The sequence below is a fragment of the Lepidochelys kempii genome, chromosome 2, assembly GCF_965140285.1.
Source record: "Lepidochelys kempii isolate rLepKem1 chromosome 2, rLepKem1.hap1, whole genome shotgun sequence".
Lineage (NCBI taxonomy): Eukaryota > Metazoa > Chordata > Testudines > Cheloniidae > Lepidochelys > Lepidochelys kempii.
This window is the reverse complement of record NC_136381.1, coordinates 42,039,398-42,059,429: the sequence shown is the minus strand read 5'-3', so window position 1 is coordinate 42,059,429 and position 20,032 is coordinate 42,039,398. Positions and strand designations below refer to the sequence as shown.

The following is a 20,032-nucleotide window of genomic DNA, read 5'->3' as shown; positions in this document are numbered from 1 at the left end:
AAAATATATTCAGAAATTGATTCCTTTAAATTTAAAGAAAATTTGATAGCAATGCAAACTGGATATTCAGTATTGTTAGTTAAACCTAATCTCAGTGGGATGGATTTATTGATCATACAGATTGCATTTTCTAGGATGACCTGAAGGCTGAGCAAGCCCCCATACAGACAGTGGGCATTTATCTGCTTTTCATGAGGGAAACCTAATGTTTACTTTACCTGACAAAACTGAAAAGGTGATTAGTTCAGTTGATCATAATGTAGTTTTGGAGTGATCCAGCTGCAAACAGAAATTGTAGCTGTGGGATTTTTAAAAAAAATAAGATTGTCTAGGACACTGTTTCAATGACTTAACCTCTGACAATCAGATATAATACTTGGAAAACATCATGCCTGAAAGTAGGTAAAACAGATAACTGAACTTCTGTTTATAGTCTCCTTGGGCAACAATACATCATGTACTGTACCTGTGTTATCTGCTAATGTGATGTCACTGATAAAAGGAGAACCCAGGGGAGAGATCTTTAGTTGAGGTTTAATAAAGATCTCTCCTGGGTTCTCCTTTTATTTTGTAAGCCATCACTTCATAAGTAGATAAAGTTCTGCAAACCTTTTTGAAAATATACATTGTTTACTTCAGTCACACACATATGAATGGGTTCAGAGTAGCAGCTGTGTTAGTCTGTATCCGCAAAAGGAAAAGGAGGACTTTTGGCACCTTAGAGACTAACAAATTTATTTGAGCATAAACTTTCGTGAGCTATAGCTCAATCTTATCCTTCCTATCAAAATTACATTATGATCAACTGATATTCTTTACAGTTAATCTAGTAAAATACAAGAAAGAAATTGGTGAGAACTACTTAAAACATGCCAGCGATATGTAGCATTTTAATATTAGTGTTACCTAAGCTAGTGGTGATATTTTTGATGGCTTCAGTTGTCTTAATGCTTACTAAATATTATATGGTTTCCGAGAGAGAAGTTTTCTCCAAGACTAAAAGATGCAAGGACCCACATATAGAAAACCTTCTCTTGCTTTTTTATTGTTCTCTGGATGCAGAATGAAGCAAGTGGCTGTAGACCAAACTACTTTGTTTTTGTGGCTTCCAGTGAAACAAATGTGTAGGGGGGAAAAAAAACCACCTTATGCCAAAGTGTGGTCTCATTTAGTAAAGCATTTGTTTATGGATCTGTTTTACCCTAGAATACTTTTTTGTCAGAATTTTTGTTGAACTGTTGTCAAAACCAGCCAGACTTTTTAAGGAGTTGTACAAATGTTGGTCTCTATCTGGCACCCCTTGTCTTACGTGAGCATATTCCCAAGGTTACCAGTACAATTTTCCTGGCATTTTAGAGTGTGGTTTCATTCATTCATTTATTTAAGGCAACTGTTTGCTGGTAACTTGGATGGTTGCATGAGACAGGATTTCTTGAACATAAATTTCCCTTCAAAATGAAACCAGGTTATTGGAGTTCACATTTAGAATGCAAAGAAGTATCCTTTTAAACACTTTTAGCAATTCAGGGACTTCCTGTGCTTAGCCTGATCCTGAGACTGAGCACCTGCAGCTTCCATTGCATTCCTGAAGTGTTAGAGCAAGTCCTTGGGATTTATGGATGCTCAATCCCTCTGTTGTACTCCCTGTATGTAAGGGTACGGATAACTTGGCGTAGTGAAATCTTTCTCTCAACGTTCTCTCACCTCCGCCCACTCTTTAAAATAGCTAAGAAACAACTGTTATGTATTCAAGGGGGGAAAATTAGAGAATTGTACAAGATGTAGTGTTCAGCTACTGAAAATTCAATTTGGGTTTCCTTCATCTCTACAAATCCTGTTAAACTATACAGTATAGAGCAGTTTGATCTTTATAGCTGTTAGTTAAAGATTCTTCTAGTCCAGGGGTTCTCTAACTTCATTGTAGAGCGACCCCCTTCTGATAACAAAAATTACTACACGGCCCCAGGAGGGGGGATTAAAGCCTAAGCCCCACCACCCCAGGTGGAAGGGGGAGTAGGGGAAGGAGGCGAGGCCAAAGCCCAAGCCCAAGGGCTTCAGCACCAGGCAGGGGGCCTGTAACCTGAGCCCTGCCACCCAGCGCTGAAGCCCTAGGGCTTCAACTTCGGTCCTGGGTGATGGGGCTTGGGCTTTGGCCCCAGCAAGTCTGACAGCCCTGGTGACCCCATTAAAACAGGGTCGCAACCCACTTTGGGGTCCTGACCCACAGTTTGAGCACTGCTGTTCTAGTCAATTAACTACATAGAATGACTAAAGTGTTTATTATATAATTGTCACTGTTTTTCAAAAAGTCAGCACTTGCAACATAATCATATTTTAGATATTGCAAATTATTCCCCTTTTCTATCTCCTAAACAACTGTTTTGTAGGTGTTGTGGTTTTGATGGTGACTATTGTATATTTATTAAACTTTGATCATTACAAATAATTTTGAAGAATGTAGTTATAATTTACTTAGTTCTCACTACTTTTCACCATCCAAATTTTATTTGTTTTGTAAACTGCATCAATATGTAGCTTTGATTGTCCTTAGAATGAGGCACTACGTACAGCAAAAGTTAATAGTTAAACCAAACCACCTGTTTAAAATTGGCTACCCATTACAATTCATTCATTCCTCTCACCCTGAGGCTTGCATTTATATTTTAAGTCTTTTTTGCTCTTAGAGATTACACCGGGGCTTATGTCTTCAACCGCACATGACCATCTGAACACAATAAAAATAGAAAATGCATAATTCATACTGTGGTTAACATGCATTCACAGCATACAGTATATTTTAATGGTGGCTTTGGAGTATGCTGTGAACTGGTATTCAGAGCCATAGACAAAATGGAATGCATGCTATTGTTAACCCACATTCATAGCCTACACAATGATAGCCTGTAAGTCTTTTCTTATTGCAAGTGCTTTGATGGTATATTGAGGATAATACACAACACTTGACAGCCCTATTGGGTACACATTGATGTTTCTAGATTTGAAGGCATCAGTACTGGATACATGTACATGAAACGTACCCGTTAGCAGAGTGTTCAACAAAGTGAACATAAAACTTGATTATAGCAAAGGGAAATTGTTAAATAACAAAAGACTACACTGAAAATGTTTTTTTCTTAAATGGATTCATCTGTATAATTGATTTAGGTTCTATAGAAAGTGAAGATGAATTGGAACTCGGATGTAAAGTAGTTGCATATTGGATTTTTTTTTTTATAGTGGAATTTCTGGGAAGAGAGTTACTGTAGCCCTTTAAATGGGTGCATTTTGCCTCTTCCCCATCTCACATCTGGGTAGCTACTCTGGCCAGACATTCAACTACCTGAAGAGGGGTTCTAAAGAGGATGGAGCTAGGCTGTTCTCATTGGTGGCATATGACAGAACCAGGAGCAATGGTCTCAAGTTGCAGTGGGGGAGGTCTAGGTTGGATATTAGGAAACACTATTTCACTAGGAGGGTGGTGAAGCACTGGAATGGTTACCTAGGGAGATGGTGGAATCTCCATCCTTAGGGATTTTTAAGGTCAGGCTTGACAAAGCCCTGGCTGGGATGACTTAGTTGGGGTTGGTCCTGCTTTGAGCAGGGGGTTGGATTAGATGACCTCCTGAGGTCTCCTCCAACTCTAATCTTCTATGATTGGGGATTGACGCAAGACTCCATCCACTCTTAGCCCACTTGCTACCTGGGGGAGTATTTGCAGAGCAGCCTCTGCACTATAACTGGACCCAAAATCTGGGTAGGCTAATCATGTAGATGGTGGCAGGTGGGGTGGGGTGTTGCTTTTCTGCTTAGCTGAGTGAGATAAGGGCACTGTCAAACTCTTGTGAATATTACAGAATTTCATTGCAGATCTTATTTTGAATCTCGACTAGCTGGAGGCTCATGCTTTATTCATCTAGGGTGAAATCAAAATGTTTGAGAGGGGATTGATTTTTCAGTTCTATTTAATCAGTCACACAAGACTATGGAATCCTTTCTCCTCAAGTGCAAATGTTAGTTTAGTCTCTTGTCCTGTACAGCTGTTCTGAAATGTAGGGCATTTTTGGGGGGTGAAGGGGAGGGGGAACGACACACACTTCTGCTCCTTAGGTGAAAGTGGGATGAAGACATTACTGTCATATTGGTTGGTGTTTTACTTGGAGAGAGCCTGCACACCAGTGGAAACAGTCAGGAACAAAATGACCCAAGGAAAATTGAGAGAACGGAGCATGCCAAACAGCTGGAGATATAGATACTCTAATAAAAAAAAAAATAACTTCCTGCAAACCTGTACTGATCGGACTTTGCTTCATATTGTGATTTTATCAGCAAGCAAGGAAGTAGCAAGAATCACCCAGAGGTATAGCCCCCTTCTCATGCAGAAACACACTTCACTGTATTACCCTGAGCTAAATGTCCTCAGGATATTAGCCATTCAATAGATAGGCTTATTAGAAGAATGGCAGCTCTACTCAGGAGAAATTTGCGGTTGCCATGCCCAACAGGGCACACAAATTGAGCAGCACAAGGCAAATAATATATGTGAAAAATATTTCTCTACCGGGATCCAAACAAAATCTTTCCTTTTCATTCTGCTTACGGGATGGGAATACTCTACTAAGGGAAGTGAGCCATATTCTCTGCTCGGTTACATCCATGTAAATCTCAGTGACTTCAGCGAGTTGCATTGTTGATATAAGGAGAGAATTCAGCCCAGTATATGAAATTTCATAGTTCTAGGAGAAAGTCTTTTCATGTTCTAATCTAGTACGTGCTTTTTGTAGAACAATAATATGTCTTTAAAATATTTAACATAATTCAGGTGACTGGTATGCTAGTCTAGAAGGAATTAATGGATAAAATACCATTATCATGCCAAAGCTCCAAATTGTAGGCTGTTAAATCCTTTAACTGAAAATGTTGCTTTCATATCTCCTTGACAAAACCCCAAGTTTTAATTGATGATTGGGAAACAGCCTCTCACTTTAAATTGAGTAAATGTCTTTTTATTTATTTATTTATTTTTTTAAAGCTACTGTAGGTTGGATTCAGGAGCCTTTACAGGTGTAGGGGAGCACTTACTCAAGAAAGTAGGCCCATTGGCTTGCTTCAGCGGAACCATTCCAGAGAATGAGTGCTTACAATGGTGAGTAAAGGCAGCACGGTTAACCCCCGTGTTAACACTAGTGTGTTGGAACTTCAAATTAAAGAGCTTCCCTGTATCAAGAAAAAAGGATTGGCTAGATGGTGTCCCACCTAATAAGATGCCATTAAGAGTGAGTAAATATATTTTAGGGTGTAGTAAGGCTAATTTACATAGTGGTTTAATTAATTCACTGCAGTAAAATGTGTATTCCCTTTAATAGTAAAATATATCAGCTAGCAGGCTTGTCTGTTCCTATTAAAAAACAGCATCTTGAAAGTCTCTTTTCTGCCTGAAAAAATTCTTACCTGATATTGCTGCAAGTAACCCCTCGGATGATCATTTGATAAGTATTTTTCTCTATTTTTTCATTGTTTGCTTTGGGCACTTGACTGTGTTTTCTCATAATCCGTTTCATTGTTTCAGTATAGACCTTTCTGATTTGTTTGGATCTATAATGTAGCAAGAAAGGAAAGAACAACACCATAAAAACAGGAACATGCTTGTAAAACCACAGAAAGTGGCAGGGGGCCTAAGAAACAGATGAAATTGTCAGTTTTTTTTCTTAGCTGACTACATTTCAAGTCGAATAGTGTGTCCCTTTAGCATAAGTCAGAAAGCCTACCAAGCTTAATTGTGTGGGGTTTTTTGTTTTGTTTTGTTTCACTTTCACCCTTTTGAGGTTTAAAAAGTGGTGACCTAATTATCCTGACATGGAATTCTGTTACAAAAACACTAAATTCACATAGAGCAGAAAAAATCTCCTTCCTTTGTCCAAACTTCATGTTCACTTCACAGATGTGAAGTGATTAAGGAAATTAGAATGTAGGCAATGAATCACTAGGGTTTGATTATTGTAACTTGGGGGAAATACTCTACTTGTGTGGATAATTCACTATTGAAAATGTACAAGAAACATTTGCTCTCTTGTGTTTGTTGACAAACGTTTGGAAATATGTGTGGAATCTACATTTATATACTTTTTCCTTAATTACTTCAGTTTAGAGAAATTAAGATTTTCTTTTTACTAATTATTTAAAAAAACATTTAAAACTTGAAATAGAAGAACTTGGCAGTAGTGGATATGTTGTGCAGTAAATGGGTGAAGAGATGTACATCCTTGCAGTAGTCTTTAAACTCAAATAAATAAAATCCTACTGAAAAATTCTCTTCTTTATTGCATGTTTCGTGATGTAATTTCCTTTCTATTTCAATCATTTCCTGGCTGGATATCTTATAATTCCATTTAGTCAGCTTCTTTGACTCTTACCGCCCTTTTTATTTACAGTAATCACTAAGTGTAATTTTGGTACTTGCAGATTTGTCTATCTCTGTTACGTGTGTGATACTTCTCGCTGTGAATAAATATCAGTCATATTTTATTGGTTAAGTCCTAGAACTTTGTCAGTTTGCCAATGAGAAAAAGGACCAGCATAGTTAAGGTCACAGATACGGTCTGACATTTGAATTACTTGCATTTACTGAGCTAGTGTGATGTACATGTCTTTGATAGAAGCTAACACATACTCCTAAAATAAGCTCTGGAACTTCTAACAGCAAGGAATACAGCAAAAATCAAAGTAGGCCCCAATCCTGTGGTGTACAAAGCATGGGCAGACAGCTGTGCCTAGGCAGGACTTCGTTGAGGTCAGTGTGGCCCTACCTGGGCACAGCAGTCTGCCTGGGTACTGTCAGTTGCAGGGGCAGGCCTTAATGATTAGGCAAACTGAGAAAATAGTTCCTCTGTAAGAGGTTGCACCACCTAACCTTTTGAAATAATTTTAAATCAGTTTTGAAAAGTTCTGCTATTGCAATGGAGAAAAAAAATCACAAAGATAACCCCTCCTTGCACTCCTCTTGAATTTTTTCCTATTCAGTGCTTAATTTGACATTGTGATGCTCTTGGATGGCTCAAGAGCTTTCTTAATGGCAGGTAAAAACAATTTGGACTATCTTCCATAACCAAGAGTCACCACATGCAGGGGCTGTACCTGTATGAGTTGGTGGGCACTGTTCAGTTTTGTGTGTTCATATTACAAAAACATTTGGTTTTCTTGTAGGCAGAAATATTTGATTTATTAATCATAGCAAGAGAGTTTCCTACTCCTCAGAGGTAGGAGCAGAGGTCCCTTTAGATCCCATTATAGCCAGTATAGTACAAGGGAATTTGCACTGTATCACCTCGTTTTAGGGTTGTTGACCCGATACCTTTCTTGAGCCCCAAATTAATCTAAATGAATGAAGAAAATACAACAACACCGTAGGGAGTCCTCAGCTCAGTGAGTTTTGAACTCAGTGAATACCTTTTTTTATTTCTTTTCCCCCCACTAGGACAATTTGAGCAGGACAGCTGCTGCCAGTTGACTAGATTTTACCTGTCTCCTATTTGACTGGAGAATAAACTATTTTGCTCTGCTCTGTACTGCAGGAACATTTATTGCCATTTTAACTGATAACAATGCACCGTAGGCAGTTGAAAAGATGACTCATACTGTAAAACAGAAGAATCTTTTCACTTTATTTTTGTGGCTTCTAATTTAATGTAGTTCCATCTATTTGTGACAAAGGGCAGCTGATAGTTTCCTAGCAGTAGCCTTTCTATGTGAAAATCTATTTTCATGCCTTTTGTTGGGGGAGAAGAGGGAAATGAATGGTGGTGGCGGGGAATAGATTTCAAGCATGATATATAAAGAACAGCAGAGTATATTTTAGTGGCGTCTCAGTGAAGAAGGCAACACTTGGAAATCCAAATACCGTCTTACTGTTTTTTGAATGGCCTGTGCATTTGCGGATTTATGGACCTTAAGTCTGTTGAAATTCACTCCAATGAAAGAAAGATTTAACAGATGTTCATAAAGTGTCATTGACAGGGTGGTCCTCTTAAAAAAAAAAGTCAGCTTTGCTCGCTGTTATTACATATTTGTATCTGAGATGCATTAATTAATCTTATTCAGAGCATTTTTGCAGTGCCCATGGCTATAGTATCTGAGCACCTTGAGAGGAGAGATATAGCAGGTCTCATCTCCATTTAGAATGCTTGATTTAAAAAAAGAGTATACAGTAGAACCTCAGAGTTACGAACTGACCAGTCAACCACATACCTCATTTGCAACTGGAAGTACACAATCAGGCGGCAGCAGCAGAGACAAATATATATTAAAAAAAAAAGAAAAAAGCAAGTATAGTACAATACTGTGTTAAACGTAAACTACTAAAAAAAATAAAGGGAAAGCAGCATTTTTCTTCTGCATAGTAAAGTTTCAAAGCTGTGTTAAGTCAATTTTCAGTGGTAAACTTTTGAAAGAACCACCATAAGGTTTTGTTCAGAGTTATTAACAACCTCCATTTCCGATGTGTTCGTAACTCTGAGGTTCTACTGTTTATACTACTGACCACCTGATCAGGATGGTGCAGATTGTGAAATGCTCAGGGAGGATAGGTAGGCTACAAAAGCAGAAAGCTCAATAATAATGGGTGACTTCAGCTATCGTTATATTGACTGGGTAAATGTCAACTCAGGGTGTGATGTAGAGACAAAATTTCTAGATTCCATAAATTGCTGCTTTTTGGAGCAGCTAGTCCTAACACCTACAATGGGAAAGACAATTCTTGATTTAGTCCTAAGTAGACCAAAGATGAACCACTTGGTACTCGTGACCATGGCATAATTAAACTTAAAATCCTTGTGGGGGGATAATACGAAAAAACTTCACCAGAGTAACATTTACATTTGAAAAGGGGAACTACACAAGAATGAGGACACTTGTTAGACAGATTAAAAGGACAAGGGTTAAATGCCTGCAAAGCAGTATGGGGTCTATTTAACAACACCATAATAGAAGCTGAGACTAAATGTATACCCCAAATCAGAAAAGACAATCAGGAGGACCAAAAGAATGCCAGCATGGCTAAACAGCCGAGTAATGGAGGCTGTTAGAGGCAAAAAGGCATCCTTTAACATTTGGAAGTAAAATCCTAGTGAGGATAAGAAGGTGCACAAATTCTGGCAGCTTACGGGTAAAAGTATAATTGAAGAGGAACTAGCTGAAGATACAAAAACTAACAGCAAAAATGATTTTAAGTACATCAAAAGCAGGAAGCGTGCTAAACCAAGAGTGGAGCCACCGGACAATCAATGTGCTAAAGGAGCACTCAAGGAAGACCAGGCCATTGCAGAGACACCAAGTGGATTCTTTGCATCGGTCTTCACTGCAGAAGATGTGAGGGAGATTGCCACAACTCAGCTGTTCTTCTTAGGTGACAAACTTGAGGAACTGTCTCAGATTGAGTTGTCAACAGAGAAGGTTTTAGAAGGTTAATTTGATAAATTAAACTGTAAGTCACCAGGATCAGATGGTATTCACCTGGGAGTTCTGAAGGAACTCAAAGATGAAATTGCAGAATTACTAAAAGTAATAGGTAAATTATCATTGAAATCAGCCTCTGTACCGGATGACTCATGGATAGCTAATGTAACACCAATTTTAAGAAGAAGGCTCCAGAGGTGATCTGGCAATTACAGGCCATTAAGCCTAACTCCAGTAGCAGGCAAATTGGTTGAAATTCTACTAACAAACAGGATTATCAGATATCTTTGAACACAATATGTTGGGAAGAGTCCAAATCGCTTTTTTAAAGGGAAATTATGCCTCACCAATCTGTTAGAATTCTTTGAGAGGGTTCACAAACCTGTGGTCAAAAGTGATGCAGTGGATATAGTGTACTTCGGCTTTCAGAAAGGCTGATTAACTGTTGACAAATGAGGAGACACTCATGCTAATACCAGTAAGAGAAGCAAGGGTTATTCAGTAGGCAAGAAAAGGTAACCTTTTTACAACACGAGAATAGGAAGGAAGAATGAGTCAGCGGGTGGTTAAAATTTGTCTTTGGGTATCCACTTCGGACAGTGTGGAAATGCTCACTGATAGTCATTAGTGTTAAGTATGTAAACACCAGCAGCCTAGAAAGAAGCCCAATCTGGTATTTGCCTTAAATCAGCAGCAAGGAGCAGTTAACCCCTTTTAACCTTTTTTTTTTTTTCTTTTTTTTTGGGGGGGTAGGGTGGGGTTGTGTGTGTGATTGTCAACTTTTATTAAGAGTTCTGTGGAATCTTGTAGTAGAAGTATATTGAAAACATACACAAGGCTTTTCAACTTGTTCAATGTGTAGTAAAAACATACAGCATGTGTGTTACTGGGAAGCTGGGGGAACACAGTAGTGTTAAACTTAAATGAATTCTGTGTTCCACTTACAACTGCTTTATTTTCACTTTCTGTGATACTTTATAATCTAGTTTAGTTCAGTTTAGATGCTGTAAGTAGGAAGAGCATGTGTTAAAAGGAGTTAATGTATACACACCATGACTACTTGAGTAAATGTGTGAGGGAATTAAATTGCAAAGATTAATTTTTAATTAAAATTAAATGTAGAAAACCTGGTATTTTTTGAACATCATGAATCTTTAAAAATTAAAACCTGGGCCTTGACCTCCAAAGACTAATGTACATGCTTAACTTTATGGTGAATAGTCCCACTGGGACTCCGCATTGTGCAAAAATGTGCTTAACTTACACATGATCAACCCTACCATCCTCTGTATTCTACCTAAAACTGTGCACAGTGTTTTTATGATAACATTACCCAGTACCTAAATAAAAATTCATATTGTGAGTAACAAGCTGAGAATGTAAAAAGAAAAGGAGTACTTGTGGCACCTTAGAGACTAACCAATTTATTTGAGCATGAGCTTTCGTGAGCTACAGCTCACTTCATCAGATGTTTACCGTGGAAACTGCAGCAGACTTTATATACACACAGAAATCATGAAACAATACCTCCTCCCACCCCACTGTCCTGCTGGTAATAGCTTATCTAAAGTGATCAACAGGTGGGCCATTTCCAGCACAAATCCAGGTTTTCTCACCCTCCACCCCCCCACACAAATTCACTCTCCTGCTGGTGCTAGCCCATCCAAAGTGACAACTCTTTACATAATCAAGTCGGGCTATTTCCTGCATAGATCAAGGTTTTCTCACATCCCCCCCACCCCCATACACACACAAACTCACTCTCCTGCTGGTAATAGCTCATCTAAACTGACCATTCTCCAGGTTTAAATCCAAGTTAAACCAGAACATCTGGGGGGGGGGGGGGTAGGAAAAAACAAGAGGAAACAGGCTACCTTGCATAATGACTTAGCCACTCCCAGTCTCTATTTAAGCCTAAATTAATAGTATCCAATTTGCAAATGAATTCCAATTCAGCAGTTTCTCGCTGGAGTCTGGATTTGAAGTTTTTTTGTTTTAAGATAGCGACCTTCATGTCTGTGATTGCGTGACCAGAGAGATTGAAGTGTTCTCCGACTGGTTTATGAATGTTATAATTCTTGACATCTGATTTGTGTCCATTTATTCTTTTACGTAGAGACTGTCCAGTTTGACCAATGTACATGGCAGAGGGGCATTGCTGGCACATGATGGCATAGATCACATTGGTGGATGTGCAGGTGAACGAGCCTCTGATAGTGTGGCTGATGTTATTAGGCCCTGTGATGGTGTCCCCTGAATAGATATGTGGGCACAATTGGCAACGGGCTTTGTTGCAAGGATAAGTTCCTGGGTTAGTGGTTCTGTTGTGTGGTATGTGGTTGCTGGTGAGTATTTGCTTCAGGTTGCGGGGCTGTCTGTAGGCAAGGACTGGCCTGTCTCCCAAGACTTGTGAGAGTGTTGGGTCATCCTTTAGGATAGGTTGTAGATCCTTAATAATGCGTTGGAGGGGTTTTAGTTGGGGGCTGAAGGTGACGGCTAGTGGCGTTCTGTTATTTTCTTTGTTAGGCCTGTCCTGTAGTAGGTAACTTCTGGGAACTCTTCTGGCTCTATCAATCTGTTTCTTTACTTCTGCAGGTGGGTATTGTAGTTGTAAGAAAGCTTGACAGAGATCTTGTAGGTGTTTGTCTCTGTCTGAGGGGTTGGAGCAAATGCGGTTGTATCGCAGAGCTTGGCTGTAGACGATGGATCGTGTGGTGTGGTCAGGGTGAAAGCTGGAGGCATGCAGGTAGGAATAGCGGTCAGTAGGTTTACGGTATAGGGTGGTGTTTATGTGGCCATTGTTTATTAGCACTGTAGTGTCCAGGAAGTGGATCTCTTGTGTGGACTGGACCAGGCTGAGGTTGGTGGTGGGATGGAAATTGTTGAAATCATGGTGGAATTCCTCAAGGGCTTCTTTTCCATGGGTCCAGATGATGAAGATGTCATCAATATAGCGCAAGTAGAGTAGGGGCTTTAGGGGACGAGAGCTGAGGAAGCGTTGTTCTAAATCAGCCATAAAAATGTTGGCATACTGTGGGGCCATGCGGGTACCCATAGCAGTGCCGCTGATCTGAAGGTATACATTGTCCCCAAATGTGAAATAGTTATGGGTAAGGACAAAGTCACAAAGTTCAGCCACCAGGTTAGCCGTGACATTATCGGGGATAGTGTTCTTGACGGCTTGTAGTCCATCTTTGTGTGGAATGTTGGTGTAGAGGGCTGAGAATGTGAAGACGTGCTCACCAGACTTATATTTTTAACAGTTCTTTAGAATCAGGAGGTTTTTACCCATCTAAGTCATCACAGATGGCACAAGTGGAAAAAAAAATTGTTGCCAATACACTTCAAAGTCCTCATTCTAGTGAGAGAAATGGGGTCAGTTTCCGGCTGTTGGCCTGTTTCAGGCTCAGGAACATCATGCTTTCTTTGATTTACATTCAGTTAGTGTTTTTGAGACTTTGCAGCTGCAAATGCTAGAAATGTCACTTTTTTAGAGCTCAGTCTTAAATTCTAGAGTACAGTACAGTTCCATGGCTAAGGGTTGATTCTGCGGCCACTTAAGGTCTTGGTTATTGGCCCTTTTGTTCAGCACTACCTTGGGTCAGAAAGCAGTTTATCTTATTCCCAGTACTTGAAGCCATCTATCACCCCTTCTTATCTACCTGTAATAACTCTGCCATTCTGAACATGCCGTGGGCTTTCACTGTCAGTGTTAAAATTAATAAATTAGGGAATGAGATTACAATGCTACTTGTAGCATTCAGCATGCTGTACAAAGTGTTCCTGTTGAAATAATTAGGGAGCAGTAAGACTTAGGAAAAGAATGATGTGAGCAGAGAAGGAATCCTTCAGACTTCCTATGAAAAGATGGTCACCCACTCTAGTACTTCTGAAGATGGTAATAATATGCCTAAAAGGAGGTGAAAAATAAACTGACTTTTGCATGTGTGTTCCCTCTACAATGAATTCAATGGAGCGACACTTCACCAGCTTGGGATCTGGCATGCAGTGTCTGTAGTGATAACTGAAGAAGAAAGATGAGACTGGTGTTTGCTACAGTAGGTTGGAGATGAATTAGAGACAGGCTTTAGAGAGGAAAAATTAGTGTGTAACTAGAGCATTTTTAAACTTTCTGCTGTGTTGCAAGGAAGGGGACAGGACTTTTAGCATATGTAGTAGAATATTTACATGGAGTACGTCGTAGAAAACCTAAACCTAGTGTGATGTCTTTTAAATGTGACCATTGTGAACTATTCAGACCATTTTATGAGAAATTTTCAGCTAATGTACCTGTTCATCATTGTTGCATGTAGCTGTGGGTATTGAGGTAGGAGTTCCCATCATGGATTTGTATTTTCACAGGCACTTGTGTTTAGTGCCCACTGAATTGAATTTGGTAGCTCAGACCTCAGAGCTATTGTTTCAGGCTTTCTGCAAACTCAAGCCAGCATTGCTGCACTGGTTTACACTTTGATCATGTTGTCAAAGATTTCTTGATAACCATAACAGTTAGGCTCGATTTAAACAAAATCAGCAAGCAAACAAAACAAACAGAAGAGTTGAGGTGCTGGAAAACAAGTTTCAAGCTTGCCAGTGTCTCTTGGCTGGTCATTCTGTTCCTCCTGCCAATCTCTCACACCATTTTGGGAAGCACTGGCTTAATCCTTTGCCCAGAAAAAGTGCTGGTAGCTGAGTAGCACTAATAAATAGTTAATAACATATCATCAACAGTTTTACTGCTGTGATTTCTTCTGTTTGTCTGCACATCGAAAGGTGGTGCAAGGTCTTTCTCTTGGATGCATGAGCAATGAAAATTATCCAGTTTATAGCAGTTGTCTTCGGCACAGCCATATGGCTAGTGTAATGAGTATAACCTTTTCTGTGATCACAAGGCATGGAATAAACACCTTTAAGTTGTGGAATATTGTCTCAGGCTGTGCCTGCCCTGTAATTCTGCATGCCACATAGGACCTTGCTAAGCTAAGTTACATACGTTGGTCCTGGGTGGTGGGGCATGGGCGTCAGACTCCTGAAAGGGGTACAGTAGTCTGGAAAGGTTGAGACCCACTGGCTCAGAGTGACACTAACTGGATATGTCCCCCTCCAATATGGTGAAATTCCACTTTCATGTTTAAAACATAAGTACAAAATTTATTTGATCTGTATAGGAGGGCTGTTACAACATTTTAAAGAAAACATTTCAACAAAACATTTTTATGAATCTTGCTCCTCCCCCCAGCAGTTCTCCATATCAAACTGTAGCCAGATATGAATTAATATATTAGTAAATAACAGAAATTTCTGGATTTACTGTTACTTTGTTACTGAGTTACTCAGTGCTTAATACTGTGGTCTAACTGGGGCAATGGCACCCTAAGGTAGACCTGTGTCTGTACATCTATTTGGTTGCCTTGAATACAGCAGCTCCCTTTACAGTTTGAGTTGTGGGAGGGGCTTGGAGCTAATGGTCTCTCCTGCTCAATCCTAATCTTTCTTGTTCCCTGTTCACCAGACACTGTATTCCACCCCAGAAATGGAGGACTGACAAAGTTTTGTAGATACACTCTCTTAGTTTGTACCTTAAGCCAGTATAAGTTATGTCTCATTCCAAAGGATCCGCAAAAGAACTTTGGACTGTTCTCTCTCTGCTTTAAGGTCCGGCAGATGAATGTGATTAAAAATAGATCTGGCTTCTAAGAGTTTGAACCCCCCAGATAGCTGACTTTCCATGTAATAAGGTTTTCACCATAATTTATCCTCTCAGCCAATAATAGCTGTGAAAGACCTTCTTTCTACAGTTTCAGGATTTTTTCTTGCAGTTGCTCACAGTCTGGTGCCAGTCCTCTTAGAATTAGCAGTTAGTTCATAAAATTTTTTGAGATCAGAAAAACCTTTTGGGTCATCTAGTCCATCTCCTTGGCAAAAGAGGGTTGCGCCCTATTATATATTTTCCAGTGTATTTTTTTCCTTCCCTATCCAGCCCAATTTCAAAGATCTTAAAGTGGTGAGATATCTGCCACATCCCTTTGAAAGGCTGTTCCACAGATATCACCATTAGCAATTGGCTAGCATTTACTTTAGTAAAAGATCAGCGAGTGCTTCAGATCCAAGTTACATAGCCCATTTTGGGCCCACTCTGGAAGGGTTCCCAGCACCTTACATGATTCCTACTGAGCACATCCGCACTTGATTTTGTAGATCTAGACCTCTTCTGAAAGTGCCTTCCCTGGGAAGGAAAGAGGGTGGTGATGTCTTGGAGTTGAAAGAAATGGAGGAGGCTTGATGGTCTGCTGTGTTCTATCTGACTTAAATGTCAACAGCGGAATTGTTTCAGCGTGATCAAGGAGGTCGTGCTTCATGAGTCTTGAAAATCTAATTTTCAGGTGGATGTTAGTACAGTTACTACACTGTGATAAATATATTTTACAGCTTTTCTGGAACAGCAGGTTAATATATGTAAGGGGACTTCAGTTGATGTTTCAGCCTATGGACTGCCTGTTTTAAGAAATGTAAAAGCAGTTCAAACAATACCTTCTTTGAACCATATTTAAAAGACACATTTTTTTTTCATTGAAAATAAAGTCTCCACCTGCAGGCAACTACATCCTACTTTAGAAAGGGTTCCCACAAAAGGCTTTGCCGGGGTGTGCTTGCCTTACCACTGGGCGCACATAAAATAGTTATGAAAATATGTGTAACCAGGGAAATTGCAATAACTTTCAATAGTAGTAATTGACACACATTCTTAACTATATTTCTGTAACTTCGTAAAGACAGCCTACCTTCTCTACCCTTTATATATATTTCTTTCATGTGTTTTTAACTTTTCTCAATGATTTTTCACTTGTGTGAAATATTGAATGAAAATTCCTCCTGTTTCTTGAAGCATCTTGTCTTTGTTAGGGTATAATGTTTCTTCAATTCATTAAGCTTATAAGAGTTTCTTGGTACTGAATGAAAAGAATTGTAAGTATTTCAGGAATCTATGAATAGCTATTTCATAATAAAGAGCTTATAAGGGGAGAGCATTTTTCTTGGTAATCTGAGTTTCAAGAGATGTGAATACTAAGAGCTCAGTGTTATGTGCTCTTTGGTAAAACTTGATACTCTAACTTTACCAACTATAAAGCTGTGATGTGAAAAGGTAAAAAGTCTTTGACAACAAGATTTAAGGTGAATGTTGAGGTTTAAAAAAAAAAAAAAAAGTTGAAAGGGATAATGCTACCAGAAATAAATGGAGACATTAAAATACCCCCCACCCCCAGCAATTTGATAACCAATTTCATTTTAGTTACTTAAACAAATATTTTGCAAAATCTATAATATGCTCTAAAGTCATTATAGAAATTTCTAGTGAGTAGCATAAATTCGTTCTGATTTTTTAAAAAAGCAGCTAGAGTTTTTATTATTCTTTCGAAAACCAAAAATGTTCTCTTAAACTCATGTCTGTTCCATGTAATGAATCCTTGCTGTAGCTAAGAGTTCAGTAACTTTAATGTCTTCCTTTTAGGAAGTGATATTGCTAATAGGAAGTTGTTCAGATAAGTTGGGTTATATCAACTTCTGTCATCTTCTGAACAGCTTGTGCATTTGGCAGGAATTGCTGCATTCCCTCATAATAGATTAGGCGCTCTAATAGTTTATCTTTTTAAAGGAACCACAAATGATAAGGAGAAGGAACCATAATTCTACTTTTTTATTACAGTACTTCATTATATTGTCTTTAAATCACAACGGCTTATTGTACTTCAGTTTATTTGTTTAATTTTTAAACAAAGATTCTCTTGAGCCGGGTGTTCAATTTTACTTTAAACCTCATAATAAGTTAATTGTTAGACATTCCTGATTGGATTGTTTAACAAACACGGATTTTCACTGTATCGTGGTTAATATTTTTCTAAGGCTTATTCCTTTTATAATTTTTGTCTTCTGTTAAAATTTAGTATGCTATTAAAACTTAAGGCGTCCCACTATTTTCCAATTCCACAGTTAACATCGATCACATTAGGAAAAAGTTGCATTTTGTGGCATCAGGAAAACACAGGGTTAGGTAAAATGTAACCTTACTGGAATATGTTAAAAAGCCTAAAACTTGTTGAGACTTTATTCTCCCCTTTTCTCTCCCAAACACTGATCAATACAAGATTTTTCACAACCCAAACTGGCTGATAACAAGGGAGAAGTTTATACACACACACGTTGTAAGTGACTTACGGGTCAGATGCCCACAAGGAGGGCTTTATTACAAATACCTAGAAAAATAATCTTCAGTTAAGTGTTTCCACAAATACAGTACTCATGCTTACATCAGCAACAGATTTAGGCAACAAAATGTTAGTTTGCTTTGTTACCTCTCTGAAAATGCATCAGAATAATTTTTTTTTAAAGCTCAGTTTCAAAAACTTTTTAAAAGATGCCAGCCAAATAAAGGAAAGCTATTAAAAAAAAAAAGCCATTTCCCTGCTTGTAAATAGTCATATCCATTAGAATTTACTTGATAGTAAAGATCCTATAATTAAAGGAGCTGATCCTACAAGGTGCTTGGTGCCTCTTGTGAGGTGCAGAGCACCTTCTGCTTCCACTCAAGAGTTTTGGTGAATGGGTGTGCTTACTAAGAAGCATGTCAGATACTGGGAACCTTACAGGATGGGGCCAAAAAGTATATAACTTGGATGTGAAGCATATTTGGATGTACACTCTCATTTACCTTTTACTAAAGCAAGTGTCTGAGTTTAAGTGCTGTGAATCCTCCTTAAAGAGACACTACTCCTTGAAACAGTAGTATTCTAACAAACTCCTACTGTGTGAGTTCATGCCTATATGTTAAGGGATAAAAACATTTATAGGTACAGTATGTACCATGGGTGGGCAAACTTTTTGGCCTGAGGGCCACATCTGGGTATAGAAATTGTATGGCGGGCCAAGAATACTTAGGAAATTAACAATGGAAACATCAGTGTCGCCTAAGCCAACAAGTAGTAGGCACATGGGCTTGCACATTCCAGGCTCTGATGGCGTGTGAGGCACGTTTGGGTTGTGCAGCCAGAGTAATGTGCGTGCCCTCACGCCTGTCACGCAGGTCCTGACCTCCTCCCCCGTGGGAATGCCAGAGCAGGGCAAGCCCCCGCTCCCTGGCGGGACCACTGGGTGAGTGGAGTGGGGCAAGCCCCCAGCCCCACTCCCCGGCCGGAGTGCCAGAGCGGGGCAATGGAGCTCGAGGGTCTGATTAAAAGGTCTGACAGGCTGGATGTGGCCTGGGGGCCATAGTTTGCCCACCCCAGTATATACATTTTATAGATCTAAAGTTCTCTGCTCTTTTTCAAAAAGACCAAGATGTAACTGGAAAATATGGATTCCTTTTTTTTAAAGGACAAAGCACTAATGTAGGCCATGGTGCAATATGCTCGTGACTTTATATAAACTCCTTTTAATTTCTAACTGTTTTGCTTATAACTTCTGTAACATGAAATTACACGGAAATTTTAGAGTTCATTCACTTTTTTAATTAGTAAAAACATTCTGATCCTTAAACCTGTGTGAGAATTTTTCACTTGTATCTTTGTGAAAACCAAAGGACAGTAAATGTATAGGTAGAAAAGGTTACGCATTTACACAGAATTCTATGCCTGCTGGGTGTGGTGCTCTGTCCCCTTTTAGTGGCACGTAGCGGTTCTCAAGACAAATTTTTTTGGTGGAGAGTGCGGCCATCAACTCTTGCTGGTGACCGCTCTCACACTTGTTCCTAAAATGCATACTTAGCTTTAGGGAAAAACCAATAAATATGCGCACATACATGTCCAAATCATTGTCATTTATTTATGGCTAGCTAGTAAGTCTGTTTTGGAAAAGTGATATTAACAACCATACAAGTATCACTTTTCACAGCAGACTTACTCAGCCCTGGCAAGCCTGGGGACAAATTAAGCCCTAGGTGGGGGTGGGCCGGGGAACCAGCCGGGGGGCTAGAGCCTGAAGCCCTGCAGCTGGGGTCTGCTGCCACACGGCCGGAGCCTGGGACTGGAGCCCAAAACCCCACGGCCCAAGCCAGACTCCCCCCCACCCCCCCGCGGCCATCCCAGGGCTGAATCCCAAAGCCTGGGAAGGTGGGGAACGCACTGGGTGCTGCTCCTCCCAGCGTTGGGCCCTGCCCCACTCTGGAGACACCTGGAGCACAACCCCTGCTGGCAGCCACAGTAATCAACACCAAGGTGGAGCAACAAGGAGGGGGAAGGGGCGCTACTTTGCCCCTCCTCCCCAGCTCCAGAGGCTGTGGCTGCAAGAAAAGTCCCTGGTGGCCGCATTTCAGAAATGCTGACTAGACCACCTAGAGATTGATGAATCTGCTACAGCCTTGGCTAGGAGCCATGTGGCTTTTAGCTCTTGCAGTGGAGGCTCATACACTAAGCTTCAGAGGTCCTAGGTTCAATCCCACCCACCGATGACCCTGGTCTGTCGGCGTTATAAATGCATATTAAGTAGCAAGCTTTAATAGCTTTACTGAGTTAAAGATACCGAGAGTCTTACATATTACTGATATAAAAGTGAACTGCATCTGTCTTAACTTAATCAGCATCTGAAGATTACA

General features: G+C 39.7%; 1 protein-coding gene across 2 annotated transcripts in view; it reads left to right on the top strand.

Moving 5' to 3' along the window:
* Positions 1-20,032, top strand: part of SDC2 (syndecan 2) — a 98,497-nt gene that overhangs the window by 19,908 nt on the left and 58,557 nt on the right. The window contains exon 1 of one of the 2 annotated variants that reach the window (XM_073330514.2): positions 5,121-5,143. The exons of the other annotated variant lie outside the window; for it this stretch is intronic. Coding sequence (XP_073186615.1) covers positions 5,141-5,143 — 3 coding nt within the window. The 5' untranslated portion in view covers positions 5,121-5,140. Of the gene's footprint in view, positions 1-5,120; positions 5,144-20,032 lie in introns of those variants that run through there. 2 annotated transcript variants of the gene reach the window in all.